General features: G+C 42.8%; 1 protein-coding gene and 1 long non-coding RNA gene across 4 annotated transcripts in view; one reads left to right on the forward strand and one right to left on the reverse strand.

Moving 5' to 3' along the window:
* The window catches only part of LOC137802289 (uncharacterized), a 14,740-nt gene extending 2,394 nt beyond the window's left edge, over positions 1 to 12,346 (reverse strand). The window contains exon 1 of the long non-coding RNA XR_011079959.1: positions 11,602 to 12,346. This is a non-coding gene — a long non-coding RNA (uncharacterized lncRNA). The remainder of the gene's footprint in view (positions 1 to 11,601) is intronic.
* Positions 4,307 to 21,514, forward strand: fgf13b (fibroblast growth factor 13b). Of its 3 annotated transcripts, none has more exons than XM_068600085.1 (5): positions 4,307 to 4,583; positions 14,277 to 14,387; positions 16,372 to 16,475; positions 17,768 to 17,966; positions 20,102 to 21,514. In XM_068600085.1, the coding sequence occupies exons 1-5, from the start codon at positions 4,541 to 4,543 to the stop codon at positions 20,239 to 20,241; spliced, it is 597 nt and encodes a 198-aa protein (XP_068456186.1). In that variant the 5' UTR covers positions 4,307 to 4,540; the 3' UTR covers positions 20,242 to 21,514. The 3 variants fall into 3 exon arrangements, with proteins under 3 accessions (XP_068456186.1, XP_068456187.1, XP_068456184.1); XM_068600086.1 differs by lacking the exon at positions 4,307 to 4,583 and adding an exon at positions 9,836 to 9,904; XM_068600083.1 differs by lacking the exon at positions 4,307 to 4,583 and adding an exon at positions 12,869 to 13,717.
* Positions 21,515 to 22,204: the final 690 nt, after the last annotated feature.

The raw sequence follows: 22,204 nt of genomic DNA on the forward strand, positions 1-22,204 counted from the left end.
TTCCGCTACTTCTAATCAATTATAGTTTAAAATCAAATGTTTCACTCTTTACTCATACATTGCTGACAATCACATAATACATTACTTTATAGATTAAATTGCACAGCAGTATATAAAGTTAAAGTATTAAAATGAGTTCCACCTTTACCAGATGCATCCTTCGTGATTTTACACATTAATGATTGATTGATGAATCAATATTCATAATCAAATGATACAAGATCCATTATTCTGAAATGAGCTATTCTTCCTTATGAATTATTTTACTCTTGATACTTTAAGTATATTTTGATATTAATGTGTTTGTACATTTGCTTGAGTAATATTTAGCATGCAGGATTTTTATGTTTTACTAGTATTGCTGAAACGTCATATTTCTACATTTACATCATTTTATGTCATGAACAGTTTATTAGGATTTGATTTTAACCTGTAGGTTCACAGCTCTTCTTGTCTGGCCTGAGTCTTTTCGCCAGCTGCACATTGACAGGTAGTTCTGCCTTTATCACACAGAGATGGGAACAAATAAACAGATGACTTCATCCATTAGTGTTGGATTGAAATTTAGTCGATCAAATGTCCTATTATCCATCTTAAATTACTGACATGATTGACGTCAGGCTAACTCTCTTTCTCAGAGGTTGGCCCGCCCTCAAACAGTCTTGTAAATTCAAACCAGACGTCAGTCATCTGGATAATTGCGCGTGGCCGTTCCTCTTCAAAAGGGAATAATCAAGCACTGACACCATGATGAGCAACAGTACAAGGGCAAATAAACTGAGAGGAACAGCCTTTTTGTATTCGCTTAGGAGCAAGAGATTATCATGACATCATGGCAAAGTCTAATGCTGCGTTTACAGCAAACGCATTGCAAATATTCACAACGCTTTTGCTGTGAACGCAGCATAACACTGCTCTCACTGCAAGACATGAGCATCGCAAAATGTCAGACAAGTTAAATGCATCAGTGCCTCATCACCCAAATCAATCAGATTACATTTATTTAAATGTGTCGGCTGGCAGTAGTATACACGTTAATATTATGAGGATATATGTACTGTATATGCATATGTATCATGTACTATATATGTGTATATTCATGTAGGTGTAGATTACAATATAACGAGGAGTTTGAATATGTGTATGGGAGGATCAGTATACATTCTGCACAATCAGAAATTAAGTAAATTGAAGCAATGTGGTGTTCAATGTATGGCTCCAGAAGGTAAATAAATGTAAATAAATGACTTCTTGTCAGCAGAATCGATAGCCATGATGAAGTCAAGATGATATGAGAACGGATCTTGGCGATCTCAAAGAACTCTCTTCCTATAAAACTAATATAACTAATATTGCTCCTTAATCAAAGACGAAGGGAGCTGTTTTTTTTGTCTGGTGGGCGTAGCCACCAGACAGTGAGTTCCACGAAACCAGCGCTGGAACAGGTTCAGGGATTTCAAACTTGCTCCGAGGAACTGAAAATCGGATCTTATCCTGAAAAGTATCCAGCTAACTCAGTAAGCCAGGTACGAGGAATAGGGCCCTGGACATTGTTGTGTCTTTTTGTTTGTTGACATTACCGCCGTCGATCCAGTTTTTTTCATCATGAGTCCTCACCAATAAGCAGCTTTCGCAGCATGGCGTACGTGACAAACACACACCCACACACCCACACACCCACACACACACACACACACACACACACACACGCTTTGCTGTTATAGCCTTATTTGGGCAGTATGTTGTGAAATGACATTACTGAGTCAGTTTGCTGACTTTTTTTCAGTAATCTCTCGTTTGTGCTCCTGTTCACTTTTATCTTTACCATTGTGACATAATTATCACTTATTGTAGGGTATTTTAAATGTTGTTGAACACTGCTCAACAACTTGTTTTGCACAGAATATCTTTTTAAGACAATATCAATAATGTGCAACCCGTGCAAAACAAAACAAAATGAGTGCAGGTATGCGAGCCATCATGTCGTATCAGTATTAGCGGCTGCAGTGAGCTGCTTTCATGCTCAATCTTGAGCTTTGATCTGTATTCTGTTTTGAGAGACACAACAGCAGGAACGCCAACCTCGTGGAGATCGAAAGTACAGGTATTTCACAATGTATTTATTAATGACGTTTTATGTCTGTGTACTTTGTACTTATGCACCATGTAAAGGTCTTGTGTAGCTCATGGGGACAGTGGTCGTCCTGAAACCACACGGTAGCCGGTTCACCTGGCTGACATTATTATTCTAACTCCTCAGCTGCTGCTGCAATTTACGCTGTGAAGCAAAAAACATCCAAACTTCAAGCTTGATCCTGAGTATTGAGTATTGAGGGCAGTTTGATTAGACTGTGAGTTACACAGAGCGCGGCTACAGACAAATCACTGTGACTGACAGCCAGCTCAGCTGGCCTTGAGCCAGCAGCCTCTTGGCAACAGTTGCCTTGTGGTGACTTATTGGCCTGAGAGGATTTAAATGGGATGGTGGCATGCACTGCTCTTTTTATTTCTTATGCGACTGCATAAGTATGAATCACCTTTGAAAATGTTTTGTATTTACAGCAGAAAAGATGAACAGGTCCATCACCCGTTTGAAGAGGCACACAAAGTGGGTTAATACCAGGAAACGCATGCTGGTGGGAAAGCTTGTCCCCAGTGAGAAGAATCCTATCCAGACTGTGTATTGTGACTGTTTATCAAATTGTTCTATTGTACTCTAATCGGATTGTCTTCATTTACTGTAAACTGGTGAGGGACAAAGAAATCAAATGAAATAAAAACAGGCTCTAAAACACTAGAAATCTATTTAGTTTTCCAACACAAGTGTGTAGCGTGATCACACAGCTGTTTTACAGCCTGTATGACCCATGAGGTCAATGTCTCCCTTGTCATATTGTACAGCTGACCTGGGTTCAGTTCACAGTACAGAGCAGTTATATGACTTATGTAACTGAGGATTTCTCTGGTTTTCTTAACTCCAGGTACACCGTTTTCACTGAGTTGAGAAGTAATAAGAAAATATAATGCGGGATATTTTATCATAGACAAAACATATTTCAGAGGCAGTTTAATTAAACACTTTGATAGGCTTGACCCTTCTTCATCTGTCATAATCTAAATTGGTGTCACACCGAGGAGGATTAAAAAACATGGATTGTTACCCTTTTGCCAACTATAATGCAGTGAAAAAATATACAAACTCTATCTAAATGTATTTATCTTCACTTTACAGGTAAGTTGCCAACGAGGGCTCAGTCTGTTTGCATTGATTCTACTTTTGCAGGAGCATTTTAACATGAGTGGGTTCTATTGATGGGAACAGGTCGTATGTGGCACTTTTTGTTCTAATAGAGCAGCTGGTCCCAGCAGAGAACAGTAATCCTCCAGGGGGGGCATTGCAGAGGGCCGGCTGTGCTTCGGGCTGATGGTTTATTTAGGAGCTGGAGTCAACAAAAGACCCCAAAAAGTAACAGACCTGTTATGCAAGAGTATACACTTGTCATACTAGACAATGTATGCGAGTCAGAAGAGGAGAGGAGAGAGAAAATAGAGTTCCAGGAAGTGATCGTTGCAGATAGTGCAAGTTGTCATTATCAATCATGCATCGTCAGTGTTTCATTTGTGAATAGCATGTGACTGAGTAAATAATTACTATTTTGTAATGTAGCTGAATGCCATTTTAACGTAACACAACACAGTTTCCAATAATAATCATGACGCTTTCTTATTCAATAAAGGGACTCTAGATAAAGAAACACCGGCACACTGGGAAGCAGCATTTCTCGAGTATAAGTGTATCCCACTTCAACCTCAGTAAAAAAGACATTTTCTAACACAAATTGATTAAATGATCAATGGACTGACTCATTTACATATTGTTACTGCTGAGTTTGCAGGTTGCTCTGCATTAATCAGTAGGAAGACATATACTTGTGAATATGGTGACCTTCTTTAAGAGGTTCATCCCCCAGGAAAATCTGTTTTATTCTTCCTCAGTATTCAGACAGGGACTTACATAGTGTACATGTAATAGTATGCGTTAATTATAATCATTGTTGTTTTTATTTATTCCTGTTAATAGTTGTTTCCATAACCTGGTGGTATTACGCAATAAATAACAACCATTAAAAGCCATTAGTTCAAGCTTAAAACACTTAAAGGGAGCCTTCCAGCACCTACACTTGTTTAAATAGTTCCAGCGGATATCAAAGTGTGCACATGTGTGTGACATCTTCCTTTGTCTCTCAATGTGCGCGTGCGCGTGTAGTTTTTGCGCGTGCACGTTTGGTAGCGCTCCTGCTGGTGTCTCATAAAGACACAGCGGGTCCTCAAGCAGAGTCGCGCCTACGAGAGAGAGAGGCAGAGAGGGGCGGTGAGAGCTGGACTGTCAGCGGCGTGTGTGTGTGTGTGTGTAGTGTATGTGTGTGTAGTGTTTGTGTGTGTGTGGAAAGACATCTGACGAGGATGAAAAAGTAAAACCGCAACCTTGCATCCCTCACCTGAAGTTTGATTCAACAACCAGCAGCAGCGGCAGTGCTCCATGAGTGGAAAATCGAAAAGCAAAGAGGATAATGCCGCCAAAGGTGAGTGATGAACCCAAATCATGAAGTCGGGATCAGGGAGGAGGACCGAGGCGTTTTTTTCTTTCTTTATTGTGAGTACAAAAGAGGGAGTATCTGGCTGTGCTGAGATCAGCAAATTGGCTACACTTATTCCCATTGTCCACACAGTACAGAATACAGAAAACATCAAATGGACTCCAACATCGTCGGCTAAACAAAAACCTCCACAAAAATCGAATTGTGTTCATACATAATGTTGATTTAAAGCATGGTTTCTCTGTACAGATCTAGCATCTTGCCGCTGTCCAAAACAGGAGGAGACAATACACCATGCATGATATGTAAATGCTCAATGAAATATTCGATAGACGGCATACATGTTTACATTAAAACATCGCTGAGATAGGCTATTTCCCCTCTGTAGGGTTCCTGCGTCTTGGATGTCATTTCAGCGGCACGCGCACACAGATTTATCTCCTCCCCTCCGGACAGCAATATACAATACACGCGCGATTCATTGCCATGGAGACATAAAAGGGAGTTGTCCGTGAATCTGATGCACGAGACCCGCTCATTCACAAAACAAGAAAGCAGAAGAAGAAGAAAAGGAAGAGCGTGAAGCTATTCTTGTCATAATGTATCCTCGAATTCCGAATCAATTAAGAATAATATGTATTATTCTATAAACAATTATTCGTGTTTTCTATCTTTCCAATATTCTCAAGTGGTGGTTAATTTATTCAATAAACCAGATTGGTAGGAGGAGTTTTGTTCATTATATCTCCCTCGCGCATGGTGCAATGTGCTAAACACACTGACCGTAAAGTTCGAAGTCAGCAGAAAATGAAATGACTACTTTGTGAGACCAAATTGATCAATCAATCGACATCCATGTCGTTGTGCGATGTACGAACAGAAGTGGGGCATTAATGTCAGAGAAAAATCTATTGATCACGTGAGCAAAGGTAATAATTTTATTGGTTAGCCTGTTTTTATCGGCATCTGAATTTGGTAGAAATCCAATCAGCTGAAGGTAAAGTCTGCACTGAGACAGGAACCTTTCCGATTCAGATAGCTTCATATAGAGACTGATGGTTCAGATTTGTAGTAAAAAAAATAAATAATTCACACAAATCATTTGTGTTTGGTCTGAAAAACTTGTATTATGGTATGTCAAGCCATCATGAGCTCAACTGAGCCGGGAAGGAGGAAAACACCCACTGGTCCTTGACCTTGCGTATAGAGCTGCAGTAGATGCGTTTTCCTGAACAGCCTCGAGGGACACCTTTCCAAATTGACTTCACAGAAAAGCTACTTGGTTAAGTTCAGGAAAAGGTCTCAGACAGTGTGAAACGGGGCGAGCTTGTCACCATATTTATCCAGGAAAAACTAAGCTGACAAGTTACAAATGAACACCAACATTGTCTTGGTCCAAACCAAAAGCACGATGTAACAATTTCAGTTAAACTGAAGCTGCTATGGAACTGTGCCATTAGGGGTTGCTATAGCAACAAAGTGTTGTACCGAAACAAAAGACTGCTGACAGAATAGTCATAAACATTATTTATGGCAGCCCTTACTCATAAAGCATCTTCGAAGGACACAAAGCAAACGCAATAAAAGCAAGCCAATGAGTATGAAGGGTGCTTTAAAAGATGATAAATCCAGAGCCATAATAACCCCTGGAAGGGATTCCAATGCAACGCTCCTGTTATAAATGCTGCCTTTGTGACAATAAACGCTGTGGAACCAAGTATACCTTCCCGTATAAAGCTACCCAGTGCAACTTCACCACACACCTTAGCAGTCTCAATGAAACCGAACCTCCTCATTAAAGCAGTGTTCGCTGATTTTATGCATCACCCCCAAAGGGCTGGGAAAGATTATGAATTTGAATATGGTTTTTAACAATGAAAGTATACAACAACAGGGGGGGAAAAAAGCACTTACACGCATTTAATGGAAGAAAAATTGAGTATTAATTGTTGCTGAGCAATTTCCTGAGGCCGCATTTGTTACAGTGAATAGTTTCAAGCAGCACAACGGAACCGAGGCGAAAGACAGCAGCAACGTCCGCTCTTATAATCACAGAAATACATCACGCCTGATGTACTTTCCCCCTGAAATATCTTCATCAATAACCCACTCCACCTCAGGTGGACTGACATGAAGCATTATATGTCACCTTGTACTGTACTATATATAATAATAGTGGCATTAAGGATTAAGTTTGGGAAGAACAAGAACTCATTAACATCTTGTTCTTAAAGAGATTAGTCTTATAAATATGGATTAAAACTACATTGTGCCTCTGTGTGTGTGTGTGTGTGTGTGTGTGTGTGTGTGTGTGTGTGTGTGTGTGTGTGTGTGTGTGTGTGTGTGTGTGTGAATCCAAAAATAAGCAGCAGGAGAGGATTCCCCAGAGAGACACTAATATTAATTAACCCAGATTGTGACCCAGCACTATGGCAGCAGAGTTCAACATTGCACAGCAATTAGGGCCCATCTGACTGTGATGTGGTGATGTCATGTTGTCTCGAAAAAAATGCACAACGAACACATAATGAGAACTAAACTTGTATTGTATCAACTTTGCCATACCCTGACAGCATATGGTCAACTTTTCAGTTTGTTTTTTTGGTTACTTTTGTGTATGACCAATTACCAGCAAAACATAGGAAAAACATTCCAGCGTAGCAAGAGGTTTCATGAGGTTTCATGATTTATTTTTTTTTAACGTTTCATGGTTTCATGAGGTTGCAAGAGGTTTCAGGTTTCAGGAGGTTTCATGAGGTTTTATGAGGTTTCATGAGGTTTTATGAGGTTGTCCTGCATATAGTTAAACACAGCCTCAAAGAGACACAATGAGGCTGTATCATCTTAGATTAGTTGTGAATTAATTCATGACTAATCATCTCACAATCATGACTTAAATTCTATTTAGATCCTGAACAGATTACGTTTTTTTATGATATAATTATAACCGAGAGAACTTTCTGGAATATCAACAAATTAACATCACCTCCTGTACACAATTAACCTCATCACCTCGAAAGTACTTTCATTAGTTGATTTCTTAATCACGAAGAGAGCCAAATGGCGCTATGTGGTGACGGTGCTATAATTTGGGAGCACAATGTGTGATGTCATGAAAACAGTGGAGCATTTATTGTTTAATCTGTATTGTCCCTAGTTGTGGTTCCACCCTTCGTGCTGCCATATGCTGGTGGATGAGGGGCTTTCATGAACTGGGGTTTTCAATTTGAAGAGTGTGGATTAAAATAAATAAATGTGACAGGGCTGTGATGGAGTTCTGTATGCAACCAAACGTATTCTTTATAGTTGGCCAGTTGTCGGTCTGATAAACATTTTCTATATGTCCATCCTTTTTTTTTAAATTCTTGCCATTACTATGACTGTTTACAATATCACAAATATGTGGCAGTAAAACAACCGTGTTATTATCATTAAACGAAGAGATAGTTATAGTGTGGCATCCACCATGCCCTTTAATAAGTATATATATATATATATATATATATAAATATATATATATATATATATATATATATATATATTCAGATATCAAGGGTTGCGGACTTTGTGGTGCACATGAGAGTAAGGAAGAGACACATTATTTTGGGGTTTTCCTTTGCGCACATACAGAATCGCCAATTCTACAACCGCCCATTTTCTGTTATCTGATCATATGGCGTCATCTAGTGGCTGATAATGTGAATCACTGAAAGCTGATGCTCGCCAAAACCTTAAGGGAAACATCATAGAGGTTTTAGTGAATAGACTACAGTGATTGGATACTGGCTCCCTGCCCGGGCTGTTGGCTTCGTAACCTTTGCCTAAACGTTCCTGCTGGCATCTTCGTGGTTTTGTTTTGCAGGCCAAGGCTACAAAACTATTTTGGGAGACGTGGTGTGTTTGTTCAAAGCTCGAGTGGTATTTCTGTTCAGTTGAGACAACTCAAGAAACTAAATCTAACCACAGGCATGCAGTGACCCAGCAACTCCATCTGCTTGATCCAACAGTTATTTCATCACAAGAGGCAGCAATGATACAATTATGTGGGCAGACACAACACAATTGCTCCCCACAAAAAAAAACTGAGATTTATACCTTAGATGTTTCTTTTTCAAGTAGTTTGACATTTCAAGTTGCTGAGTGTGCATATTCCTCATCAACATCCTGCTGCCTTCAATGGCTTTCATAGCCTCCTGGAGCATATGCAGCAGCAGACACTCTGTGATACTTCTCATCTCAGTAATGCGGATGCTGTTGTGTTTTAACAGGCTGCTTCACAGGAAGCACTGTAACAGCACAACAATGTAATGGGCTGATAATGTAGAGTTATGAGTGGCCGTGTAGACTCCATGTGTAATTCTGGACTGCGGTGTTGTTACTATATACAGTAATGTGCTGTGTTGGTGTACATTGATTGAGGTGTAGCCCGCAGACCCACTGAGAAATACAAAGCTCTACAAAATCGTTGCCTTTAAACTTGTATTTGTTTGTGATTAGAGCCTTAACACGCAGTTAACCCCCTTTGTGCCCCCTTACGGTAGTTCAATCCTCTTATTTCAACATGAAAGCATTGTATATGATCTTCCATCTTATCAAGCACTTCATTAAAGCTATATTATCTTTACACTTAATGGAGTACAACTCAGACTAATCTTTAGTTGCAGTGCTAAACTGATGTTCCAAGTTGTATACTCTGACAGTGTAACAGTCATAGATAAAAACTAAAGGTAAAAACGTATCCAGTAAGGAGACATACATGGCCGGTATGATGAGGTTCATGGAGAAATAGTATTGGGCTCTGGGAGTGTAGGCCACCTGGTTAAAGTTAGAGGCTACAGAGACGTGTACAGAACCTCTTTGTACAGTACGCACTCTCACGCGCGCACACACACACACACACACACACACACACACACACACACACACACACACACACACACACACACACACACACACACACGCACACGCGCACACACTTCCTCGATAGACTCTTGGATTTGGGAACGGCCTCTTGGCTGCCTCTCTCTCTTATTGTGCCAGATCAGCGGGGCCTTAGATGAATCATTAATGGCCGGTTCCAACGGCTTAATGGCCTCTAATGTTCTGTAATGATCTCCCGTCAACGCCGTGCGCGCGGCCTTAATGGATCCAATCCCGTGGAGATTTCACCGGCTAGAACTTCGGTAGTTCCTCCTCTTTTCGTAGCGCAACGCAGCGCACAACAGGAAGTGCGAGAAGCCATGAGCACAAGGCTCCGGAGCTCCACGGGCGCAGCATGAGTTTCCCTCTCCGCCGATCGACCTCAGGTAGGACCGGGGGGGGGGGGGGGGGGGATGATGGGAAATAACGAGATTGGAGCCGGCCTAGCAATCCAAAAGTACCAGCGTAGCTCGGCTGCTGGAGCCGTGGGAATATAATACTATTACAGGGGGAAACGGATGAACACCTGGTTGAGTTGAGGTCAACGGAAGTCTTTGACGGGACTTTTCTAAAACGCTGCCTCGGTGCTTTTGTTGATGATACTTATACCGATTGTTTTCGACATTCACTTGTTCATAGAACACACCATGTTCGGTTTAATATGGCGGTGGTGGGAAATAAGTCGATCATTTTGCTCGAAAGTAAGACGTGTGTCGTTAACTCAGTTCAAACTTGAAGCGCTGTCCATGGTGCTGAAAGCAGCGCCGGACGCGCCCTTCTGCTCAGAGGGACCGCTGGACGCCGGACAAAACCGTTTGATTAGATACATGCCCTCAATTCCATCCATTCATAATGTATGGCCTTGTCATTTAGGCTCTTAGTATCATTCTGACGTATCCGTTGGGGACGATATCAAAGCATTTCATGCCTTGGGATCCTGCACTTGTAGCCCTGTCGGTGTCCTCCAAGCTCACAGGGCGGATTTCACAACTCCAACTTTTAGAATTATCATAAAACTTGACAGAAGTGTCAGTTGGGGAGTGCTAAATATATAAGCGACCCTAAATAAAAAGTCTCGGCTCTTAGTACAAAACCCTGTTACTGTCAACATCCATGTTAGCCTGCAGGACAGTTTCTTACATTGTCTGTAAATAAGATCATGCAAAACGGTTTTTTAACTAAAGATTTTACAAACGTCCCAAAAAGGTTTCAGGTAAAAGGAAAGCATGTTAATTTCACAGCTTTTTAACGGGTCCAATGTAGACATCATTGTTCACTGCTGTCTGTCACCGGTGTGTTTATGTGTTCATCTTTATTATGAATACTGCAATGTGCTGCTGGGTTTTTGATCATAACTGGAATTAATGGTTAGACAGAATCACACAGTAAAGGGCTCTTTCTGGATATTTGCTGTATAGTTTTCTCTGTCAGGATTAACTCCCTCTTCTCCAGCCTCTTTACATTAACTGCTGCAGGTCCAGAGCTCCAACCAAACTTTATATAAGTTGACACAATTAAATCATAGAAAAGATTATATCAGCACAAATGTATCTTTCTAATTTCACTTAATTTGCTTTTGCTTCACATACTCTTTTGTAACATTTCAATTTGTTATTGTGCTGATGTAATTAAGGCTAAAGTGTGAAACACTGTGGTGATCATGTTCTTCAGAGGTCTCTGGTTTGTTTGCCCTGCAGCTTGTATCGTTACATTGTGTTACGTCTTTGCTGCCTTTGCTTTTAGGGACACGTGGTGTGGTTTTAAAAGCCAGGAGCTCATAAATGAAAGATGAAGGCTTAGCTTTCCGTCCCTTCATTACAGTGGTTGTACACGTTTGCTTTCATATTTTGATGTTTTAGATGACATCACAGATTGGTTATGAAATCTTTCATGGCTGAAGTGCCGTCTACAGGGAGTGGGTTGAGCTGCACGTTAACACCTTAACTATATATATATATATATATATATATATATATATATATATATATATATATATATATATATACATATATATATATATATATATATATATATATATATATATATATATATATATATATATATACATTCACAATGGTCTTACCTAACCAGAAGGCAATTGGTGTAAGTTGAACTCCTTCAGTCAAGGACAGAGGCTCCACTTCAGTGACTGTGGTCCTGACCCAAGTTTCTGTCCACAGTCCATCACTTTCTCCTCCAGACGCGGGCTGATCTCACAGTGCTACTGAGATGTCCACTCCAGTCATGCATTTTACTGCTCATCACATCCTCTGTTTCCAGCCATCGATTTTCCTCTGGTGAACAGCATGCATTGGCTCTGCCTGCTGCACGGCGCCAGGTGCCGCAGGTCGACCTCCACTGTGAGTCGCTCGGCTCTTTGTCCGCAACCTTGTCTCCCTCAAGACCAGCTGGGAGTTGCAGTTGCCATGCGCCATTGCGAGTGCATCTGCCGCTGACAGCTGTGCATCTGTTTTCTTGTGGCGTCTCGCCTGCGGCCGGTCGACATGCATGAATTGTCTGTTTGCTGCTGTACGTGTGTGTGCATCTGCTCTGGCGCAAATGCAAATAAGACATCTCAAGAAAGACTCGGCTCATCCGGACTGAAGTGCTGTCTTCGTTACTCACCTCCTTCTTGCACGCTGCAGCCTTTCAGCAGTGGTGAACCTCTGCACCAAAATAAGACGAGAGCCCCTCCTTCTCCCAATTTCTCTCTCTCACACACGCTCACCAGGTCTCTCTCAACCTTCCATTTTTGTCCCTTCACTTGCATTTCTCTGTCTTTCCTCCTCATCTCATATCACCTTCTTCCTCCAGCCTCACACACTCAACATCTTTCACCCCCTTTGCCTCGTCTCCCTTTTCCTCCTCTCTTTCATTCATCATGATCTGTTTCCAATCAATTTTTAGGTTGTGTACAAGCTTCTCCCTCTCTCACCAAACTCAATATATATTTTCTCACTTGCCCCCCCCCCCCCCCCTCCCCTCCCCTCCCACGTTTGCCATTAGTCCTCCTCCCATTTATTCACCTGGCCGTCTGCTCTCTCTCCCTTTCATTTCACTCCTTTTTTTTCTCACTCCTCCTCCTTTATTACAACCCCCACTCCACTCCCTCTCACCTCCCTTCCTTTCACACATGCAGGATGACATGTAAATATCATGCCACGTGGGGCTCAGGGCTACAGGTGCCCTATGAGGAAGAGCTGCCCGAACGCCCCTCATCACACCCCTCCGACCCCTTCCACGCACACGGACACACGCACGCACGCATACATACACGCACGCACACATATACAACACGTACACATACACCCCCCCTCCCCCGCCCCCCCACACCCATCCTCCTTGTTCTCCTTCCTCGGGGCGGGCAGGGCTGCAGCAGTTTTATGAACGGCACGGCTGCATGCATCATGATCTCCGTTCCCTCGGAGCCGTTTCATTGACAAACATTCCGGTTGCTGCATTTCTGTCACGGACAGCGTCGAAGAGGAGCGGTGCAGAGCAGCAGCAGCAGCAGCAGCAGCAGAGGAGGAAGAAGCCGCAGCTGCAGTGTTCATCACTAACAACCCCTGTGTTGTTCGCACCTGTTTATAAGCTGTTGATTCGCCACTTGGACCCAGGACTGGGCCCCCTCTTAACTCCTCCACGCTCTCTCGGGACAGCCAGGAGAATCACCTGAGGGGGAGATCAGACAGACTTTGCCACTCGGACCCGTTGGGGGACGTGAGGCGGCGTCATCACCGCTCACTCACTGGCACACCGTTGGGATTGTTTAACGACTACCATGAAGCGCCCGGACGCACCAATGGAGGATTCTGGACCCTTCTTAAAATCACGAGACTGCAGCGGCCGGTTCGTGATGCGAACCGAGCCGTAGGTGGTGTAGAGACAACCTCCCCGCATCCTACACCCCCCCCACCACCGCCTCATTTGCGAACCCCCCCCCCCCTCCCCTCCATCCCTCCCAACCGGGACGCGCAGCCTTGTTTCACTCCATCGGGGGAACATGTCCCGGGCAGCGGCTATCGCGAGCTCCCTGATCCGCCAGAAGCGACAGGCGCGGGAGAAGGCGAATGCCTGCCGCGGCAGCAGCAGCCCGAGCAACAGCAAGGGCACGAGCGAGAAGCCGAGCAAGCTGAACGTGTTCTCGCGTGTCAAATTGTTTGGATCGAGGAAGAAACGGAAGAGAAAACGACCACCAGGTCTGAAAGTGGGGGAGAAAAAAAAAAAAGTGGGGAATCCACGAGCTGCACCACCACTTCAACCATCATAGAATCATCCTCATCGTCCTCATCCTCCTCCTCCTCCTCATCACCACCAACAAACACCATTTTCTCTCATCACTGAGGCTGGTCCGTCACTTCATCATTTCTCGCCTCAGTCATCTGCTTGCAATGGTTCAGGAATTAATCGTCACACATCACATGTGAACAACTTTGTGTTGCCCCGCAGCAAAGTGTTGTAGCAGCGTGTGTCTGTGATAGCTCATGCAGAGCATGGGTCCCAATTTATTCAGAGCTTGAGCTATACTACTGTTATCATGTTGGATCTGTTCAGTTTTTTTTGGGAGGGGGGGGGGGGGGGATTAGTGTGTGCGCCACATTGGACAGGGGTCAGGGACCGTCATCGGGCCCTTAAGGCCCAGTTATTGGAAAAATGATCAGCTTCTCCTCCTGACTCTTCCGGATTCTCTGTGATTGCTGGATTGGATATATTTGACGAAAAGACAGTAAATGCAGTTGTCTCCTCTGCTCCTCTCAGAGCCCCAGTTAAAGGGTATTGTGACCAGGCTTTCCAGTAGCCAGGGCTTCCAGCTGCAGATGCAGCCTGACGGCACCATCGATGGGACCAAGGATGAAGACAGCACTTACGGTAAGTCAAACTTTGGACTTGCAGAAAAGAGACGTCCACATATGAAATAATTCTTAGTTTGCTTTGCATTTCAACAATCAACTTGGGCTGCAACGAACCGTTCTTTTCCTCGAGGATTAATGAGACGGTGACTTTGTGGAAAGACAAATGTACTCCAATGCATGAATGCACGCCAACTGCTTTGCTTTTGTCGAGAAATATCTGAAGGCTGAAACAAATATAGTCTTAAAACCTCATGTTGCTGAACTTATAAAGTAAAGGAAGATCAAATGATATAATAATATACAGAATAAACTGAAACCATGCTTTTCTTTAAAGCTCAATCTTCAATGATACTTCAAAATACAAGAGACAAATGCAATTGATTGAAGGTTCCATATCGAGCAAGGTCTGTTTCAGTTCAATTCCCAAATCCACACTTTGCTGTCTAAATCTAATTTAATGATAAACTCAATTCTGTGGAAGTCACGCAGCAACATGTCAGGTATTCATTTAATTGGGAAACCAGCGGCTGCTTTTCCTCCAACTGTCAGATTGTATCCCAGCAATCAATCTGTTAAACGTTAACCGGTTAAAGAAATGGATTGACTGTCCACAGGATGCACAATGCAAAACACACTTGAGTTATCTAGAGAACACACGTTCTCTTTCTCTCTCTCTCACACACAGACACACATTGTGTGATTCATACAGATAATGTAATTCTGCTATTGTGGTTCAGGCAGAAATCGCTTTCCTCCTCGCACCGAGTCGGTGTTGCCAGCGTCGCGCATTAATCTCGGCTACTTCCCAGGCCACCAACTGTTGTGTGGACAAGAAAGAGAACGACACGGCGACAAAGGGGCATGTTCTTTAATTGGATTATTACAAGGTGTATATCATGTGAACGCCCACCCATGTGAAATCAGCCGCCCGTGACCGGGTTTCAATGGGTAATCCATGTAATCCAGTTCTCCATAAACCCACAGTCATTATGAAGAACATGGTGGGCTAAATGAGTGTAATTATACGAGGGCCTGGCTCATCAAACTTCCCGGATAATTATGTCCTTGCTACAGAGATTTTACTGGAGAAACATTAATTACGCTTTGCTTGTGCCTGATTGCACACAAATGGAGAAAACATTAACAACAGGCACAAATAATACGAAACAAACAATATCAGATGTGACGTAATCTTTCGATGCACTCAAAATTTGTAATATGATTATTAAACGTACAATAATTGTGATACCAATGTAGATTCTTTATGTGTTCATTTGACGTGGCAGACAACATGTGCTTTACAGCCTCATGCATTACTGGTGAGGAGCATCAGCATCACACTGCGTAACCCTTTTGGTTGTGTTAATGAATAGGGCTCATATTTTGGCAATATTATCTGCATCAAAAACACATTTCATGAAATGATATTTACTCTGCATGATCAAAAGTATGAATTAGTCCCGAGAAGATTAGATGATTCATACATTGGTGGATCAAATGAGTTTTAAACACTGCTTGCTGTGAAATGATTTATATAATTGTAAATTAAAACAACGTTGACTGTTGCTCAAACAAAACGAGCCATTTGAAGGTGTCACTTTTGGGTAATGGATTTCGCTAACTTCTCATACATCATTGGCTAAATGACGACTCGGTAATTTATAAGAGTAGAAACAGCTTCAAACTTAACACGCACTGCTCAGTGCTTGGCTATGTGCCCTTTCCTCGGATCCTAACCCTTTCCCACGTCTCAACGCCGGCTGCTAAATGGTTAGTGTAATTCCGTGGCCTTCGCGCCTCACTGACCTTGTCAAATAGCTTCTCCGTGGCAAAATGGAGGCGTCGTCAGACCAGATGCTTCCTTATTGATGAGAAATTTTCTCTCCGTTTCCCCCTGTGTTCACTCTGTGACTGCTCGTTTGTTTCGTGTGTGTGTGTGTGTGTGTGTGTGTGTGTGTGTGTGTGTGTGTGCGTGTGTGGATTATTGTTTGCATTCATAGCTGTGTTCAACCTGATCCCAGTGGGGCTTCGTGTGGTGGCCATCCAGGGCGTCCAGACCAAACTCTATCTGGCAATGAACAACGAAGGCTTTCTCTACACCTCTGTAGGTTTACCGCACACTCACAGACACACACCACCATCATTATCATCATCATTACAGGCGGTGGGGGACTGCGATCTCTACTTTGGGTCAGGTTGAGTAATGAAGCAGCAGCCCTCGGTGTGGCCAGTCTCATCATCATCCCATCACCACATCAATGCTTCAACTAGAGTTTTGCCTTGTGAGTCAGTTGCCTCTGGGTGTTATAATCTAGTGTGTGAAACTCCTCTATCCGTCTACTGATATTGTGGCTTCACAGGATTGATTTCAGATCATCCTCTAGCCTCCTTTTGTTTATCTCCCTGTGGCCATTCTTTGAAAGGGAGATTACTTTTTGTCCATTTACACACAGATCCTTGATTTGTTTTCAGGCTTTTCCCAGTGAGATTTACACAAACATCCCCACTGTGCATATCTTTTCTCAGACTGGTCAGAAGGCGGTGTTGGTGCACTAAGTGCCTCGCTTTAAGCTCTTGACTGGTGATGGTGGGTGGTGGAGATGCAATAACAAAAAAAGAATCACCAACACGCACTTTCAGCAATCTAAACAAGCCTGCGAGCCTAAAAGATGAAAACTAATAAAGTGGAAAATGAAAAAAAGCACACACACACACGCACACACACACACCTCGGAGTAGTAACAGCCATGCTGCTACGCCTGTGCAGGCATGTATACCACCTCATTATCTGGCCCATCATGTCCACTCCTGGAGGCTTTACGTTGGTCATAACACTCACATCACTTCATCTCCTCACACCTGATATGAAGGACACAAACTACGTGCGCATGCAGACACACAAAGCACATGTGTCCGTCAAGTTGCAATGAATCTATCTCACACACACACACGCACACGCACACACACACACACACACACACACACACACACACACGCACACATACACAGCTTGATTAAAAATAATTAATGGTTGGCGGAGAAAAAGAACATCCTTTCTTTCTGTATCTTCCCGTTCCCCCCGGCAACCTGGGTACCATCCTTCTCTCATCTGGCTGGTTGATATTCAAGGGAGTAGCCGGTTGCTATGGAAATGCAGGAATAAAGAAATGCAAATGTCAGCTGTCCTAAGTTGGTGCAGTTCGTTTTCGGAGACTATCGCCCGGCCGAGATAATGACTCCAACAGCGGACCGACTGCTGGATGAATACACTGACGGCGTGACGGTGGAACGACCTCGAACGTCCTCGCCTCTCCATGTCTTCTTCATCACCTTCTTGTCTTCTTTCTTCTGTGATTCTGTGATTTGTTCTAAAATCTGACCCATTTTCCCCCTCAGGAACATTTTACCCCCGAGTGTAAGTTCAAGGAGTCGGTGTTTGAGAACTACTACGTCACCTACTCCTCCATGCTGTACCGGCAGCAGGCCTCGGGTCGGGCCTGGTACCTCGGCCTCAACAAGGAGGGTGGAATGATGAAGGGGAACCACGTGAAGAAGAACAAGGCCGCCGCACATTTCATACCGAAACCACTCAAAGGTAAAGGACGCAGACTGCGCTCAACCACACAACGCCTCACAAGCAGCAACTGAAGTTGAACTGAAGTGGACTTTTATTCTGCGTTGGTACACATTTTTCTATGTTCGACAACTTTTAAAGCAGCAGAAAACTTGGTTTTCGATAGAACGTCACGATAACTTTGAAGAGCGTTTGACACCAGAAAGCGGTTGTCACATTGATCTGCTGATGAGGGAAAGTTACTCTGTACTCACCTTAAACCACAGCTCACACATAAAGGATGCTGCGACAACACAACCAGTGTGGAAACCAATCATGTGTTATTGATTAGACACATTATTATATAAAGAAATGTGATTTTATATGCCTTAAATAATGTGAAAAGTTGATGTAGAACTAAATATTTCTCTATAATAATACATATTCATGCCAAAAAAAGCAGTAATGAAGATGAAGAACAACATCCTTAGGGGACAATCACATCTAAAACGTGTGCAAAACCTGCGCGCTATAATGATGATGAAGTTGCAGTAAATTAGCAGGAAGCCTCACTGAATAAATTAAATAAAGATAAATAGGTTTCTAGCATTAGAGACATGTAAAAAAAATCCCTCACGGCAGCTTTAGCACTTGATTTGTCTGCGACGATTCGGCCGACCTGACGACCAACCGGATGTCGGGACGTCCTGTGACAGCGAGAATGAAGCCAGCAAAATATTTCGTGGGGCGGATAACTAAAGTTGGCGAACTAAAATGATTAACTTCTCCTCCATTAATTTGCCGTTATTTATGGAAGGAATCAAATCTGCCCTTTAAAAGATCAGAAGGGGAATACATAAGCAAAATAAGCAAGAAATAGTGTTATAGTTGGCAGGAAAAAAAACAACCCTTAATTATTCTTTATGAAATTTAAGGACTCTGCAGGTGTTCTATCAGATGATTATGTAGTTTGTCTGAGTACCAGCAGTGGATTAGTGTGGCAGCTGAACTCTATATGGAGCACAGGTGGAACACATGCAGAGGTCATGGGTCATTTTGCTGTGAACTGAGTTTTTGATTAAACGGAAACCTCACCCAACAGTTAACGGCGCCTGACTAAGTGAAGAACGTAAAAAACAAGGTCGTCTCCCGGCTCCAGCCGAGTGACCAACTGCTGGTGGGGTCGTCGCTAAAGCAATAAAAGCACTTTGAATTATCATTTACATTTCAAAACAAATGAGAGAGAAAAGAAAGGCAGCTGTTTTTAGGAAAAAAGTTCCATAAAATAAATAATTGCTGTACGCTACCTTACATATAAGCTGGAGGCGGAGTAGTGTTCCATGTGATGACGCTTTGTTGTCTCGTTTAGCCGCTTCATGGCAACAGCCTTTTTTTTAAGACACATAAAAGCCTCAAAAATCACAAGATGGCTACTTACTGAAATATGTTTTGGTCATGGAACAAAACATACAATTTGCTGAAGCTTGTGATAACCACAGAGCTCATCTCAGGCACGTAACCAAGAACCCACTCAAAAAAACATTGACTTGAAGACGCAAACTCATTGCCGGGATTTATTTACAACTCATCCGTGCAGCACCGTTGTTAACAGCTCACGAGCCAGATGTTTGCCTCAGAGATAAGTGGAGAGCAAAACGGAGCTAAAAGAGAATATTAGACACAAACACGACTGCACATGAAGCTCGTGTTGCTCTGTTCCTGCTCGGTGTGTAAAAAGACTGTTTTCTAGCATGCAACTAAAAGACAATGAATATTTATTGAATGCATTGCAGTGTGTTTCAATTGTCTCTGCATGGGCAAAAAGGAGAAAAATACTGCAATTCAATTAGGATAAAAAGAATAAAAAGAATCATTGTTTATGATTGTTTAAGACGAGAGATTGTCATTACTTATAACTGTATGGATCATTGCATTACAGCTGAGCATTTCAGCAATTCCACATTGGCAGTGAAGTCATACCTTCTTGTAAAACCAGAGTTAATTAGACTTTGAATAAAGCAAACCTTTCCATTCTTTCTCCGTGCCCGTCGTGCAGAGGAACCAAATGTACCTGACTGCCTGAACACGGCGTGCATACCAAACATGAGGGATTCAGTTGGACCAACGACTTAGCCATCCATTAATCAATGCCTCTTGTCTCCTCTGTCCGTGTGCAGTGGCCATGTACAGGGAGCCCTCCCTCCACGACCTGACAGAACTCTCACGGTCAGGCAGCGGCACACCGACCAAGAGTCGCAGCGCTTCGGCCCTACTTAACGGCGGAGGGAAGTCGCCCAGCAACAATGACTTATCCTAGCCCCCCCACCCCCTCACACACACCCGCAGAAGACATACATACACGATAACACACACACACACACACACACACACACAGATCTCAGGCCGACATGCCCACACATCCGGCTGGAGAGGGGTAGGAGGAGGCGAGGACTAAATGACGGAGGACAGGAATGTGTTCTTCCACTTAACGGAGCCCACTGTGACTGACTGTGATGTAAATAAATCAAGGACAATCAATCCGTCTGGCTCTGCTGCTCTGTACCGCAGAGGGACAGGACTCATGAATCTCTGCCCTTGACTACTCTTCCTGCTGTATTATAACCAGAGAGAACAATGGAGGGAGGTGGAGGAAGATTAGAGCGATAGAGAGAGTCAGTCAGTCACAAAGTCGGATAAACAGACTGTTACAGAGAACCAAAGAGTCCAAGTGTTAACTAAGTTACTGCAGTGAAGAGAAAAGTGACAAGAAAGTTAGTGACAAAGGAAAGAAGTCTTTATCTATTCTACCATATGCTATGTTTACACAGAGCTCATGGGGTTAAGTCATATTTTTAAAATGACGTACGTATTCCTTGTATACTCATGAGGACAGATTATTTGTCTGCATGCAGGTGCGCCTGTGTGTGTGTGTGTGTGTGTGTTTGCGTTTGTGAATGATCAAGTACACACTGTGCGTGAAGTTGGAGTGTGTGTGTGTGTGTGTGTGTGGGCAAGTGAGTGAGTCTGTGTGTGGGCAAGCTAGTGAGTGTGTGTGTGTGTGTGTGTGTGGGCAAGCTAGTGTGTGTGCGCGAGCATGTATCTGGAGGGAGGGGGGGGGGGATTTTACCTTTTTAAGATCTGTCGTATATCAGACAAACCTCCTGAGGGCTTTAGCAGGTAAGAATAAGGTTTACTGTATATGCTTCCATGCTTACTTCTTACAAGCAATGCTGTTGTTTATCTTTCCGTTTTGTTGTTGTTGTCCCTTGCTGTTTGTTTATTGTTGCATGGAAGCTTGTGGACCTCTGCTCAGTAGCAGCATGCCGAAGGTCCGTTTTCTTTTCTGGTCGTACGTGTTCCTGACCTAAAGTGAACACTAGTGAGCCAACAGTGTCATACCAGAACACTAGTGAGCCAATGGGAGGCTGTAGGAACACTGCTGGACCAATAGTATTGCACCACAACATTTAATGGACCAATGGTGTTGGACCAGAGCCAGAAACACCTGGACCAATGGGAGCACAGATTAACTTGATACTTTGGTTCCTGCTGTGGACAAACTAGAAATGCACTAAATAAACACTTTTTACTAAAAGGTTATAGTGTTGTCTTATTTTGTTTTGCCCATTTATGTTGAAATGCTTTGTGTATTCATCAATATTAGAAATGTAATCAACTATATGCGGATAGTTTTGCTTTTATTTGCCAGGTTTGTGCCACCACTTCACAACAATGGAGTTGAATGGATTTACGATGTGTTGTGAAGAAACAGGCGCTTTGAAAACGAGTTGGTTATCAGAGCATCGGAAACATCATTCTACCGATTTCGTTCAATATCTTTTATGTATTTAACCATTTGCACCATAAATTTGTTTCCAATCTCCTCCATTGTAATGGAATTTCTGGAGACATATTTAAATAAATGTAAAATAAGCAGTAAACTGTCTGTTTGACAAAGTACCACATTGGAAAAGTGAGACTTGTTTTACTTTAGTCCTTTATTTGTGTCGAGTAGGATTGTGTTTCAAACACACTGATGCAGCAGAACTGTTCTCTCTTTTGATATTTCAGAAGGCCTGACCAGGCTTTGAGGATGTTTTCAAACTGGTAAAATATACCAAAAAATATACTAATGTTCAAAGTTACACTAAAAAACAAAACCTAAATGTGTTCATTCTCATGTTGATGCATTTTCCTGCAGCAGCGCATTGTTCTATCCACCAAACGTATTTTAAGAGTCAAACTAAATCTCTTCCAAACGAAGGAATTGATGTTCATAA

The sequence above is a fragment of the Clinocottus analis genome, unplaced genomic scaffold (genome assembly GCF_023055335.1).
Source record: "Clinocottus analis isolate CAN_PGR_092001 unplaced genomic scaffold, fCliAna1.0.p SCAF_5, whole genome shotgun sequence".
NCBI classification, from domain to species: Eukaryota; Metazoa; Chordata; class Actinopteri; order Perciformes; family Cottidae; genus Clinocottus; species Clinocottus analis.

Excerpts from the sequence above, each read along its gene's own strand:
- fgf13b (XM_068600083.1), top strand. The coding sequence starts at position 13,522 with ATGTCCCGGGCAGCGGCTATCGCGAGCTCCCTGATCCGCCAGAAGCGA. Across the intron at positions 13,718-14,276 it reads GAAGAGAAAACGACCACCAG|AGCCCCAGTTAAAGGGTATT; the intron begins GTCTGAAAGTGG and ends TGCTCCTCTCAG. Across the intron at positions 14,388-16,371 it reads GGATGAAGACAGCACTTACG|CTGTGTTCAACCTGATCCCA; the intron begins GTAAGTCAAACT and ends TTGCATTCATAG.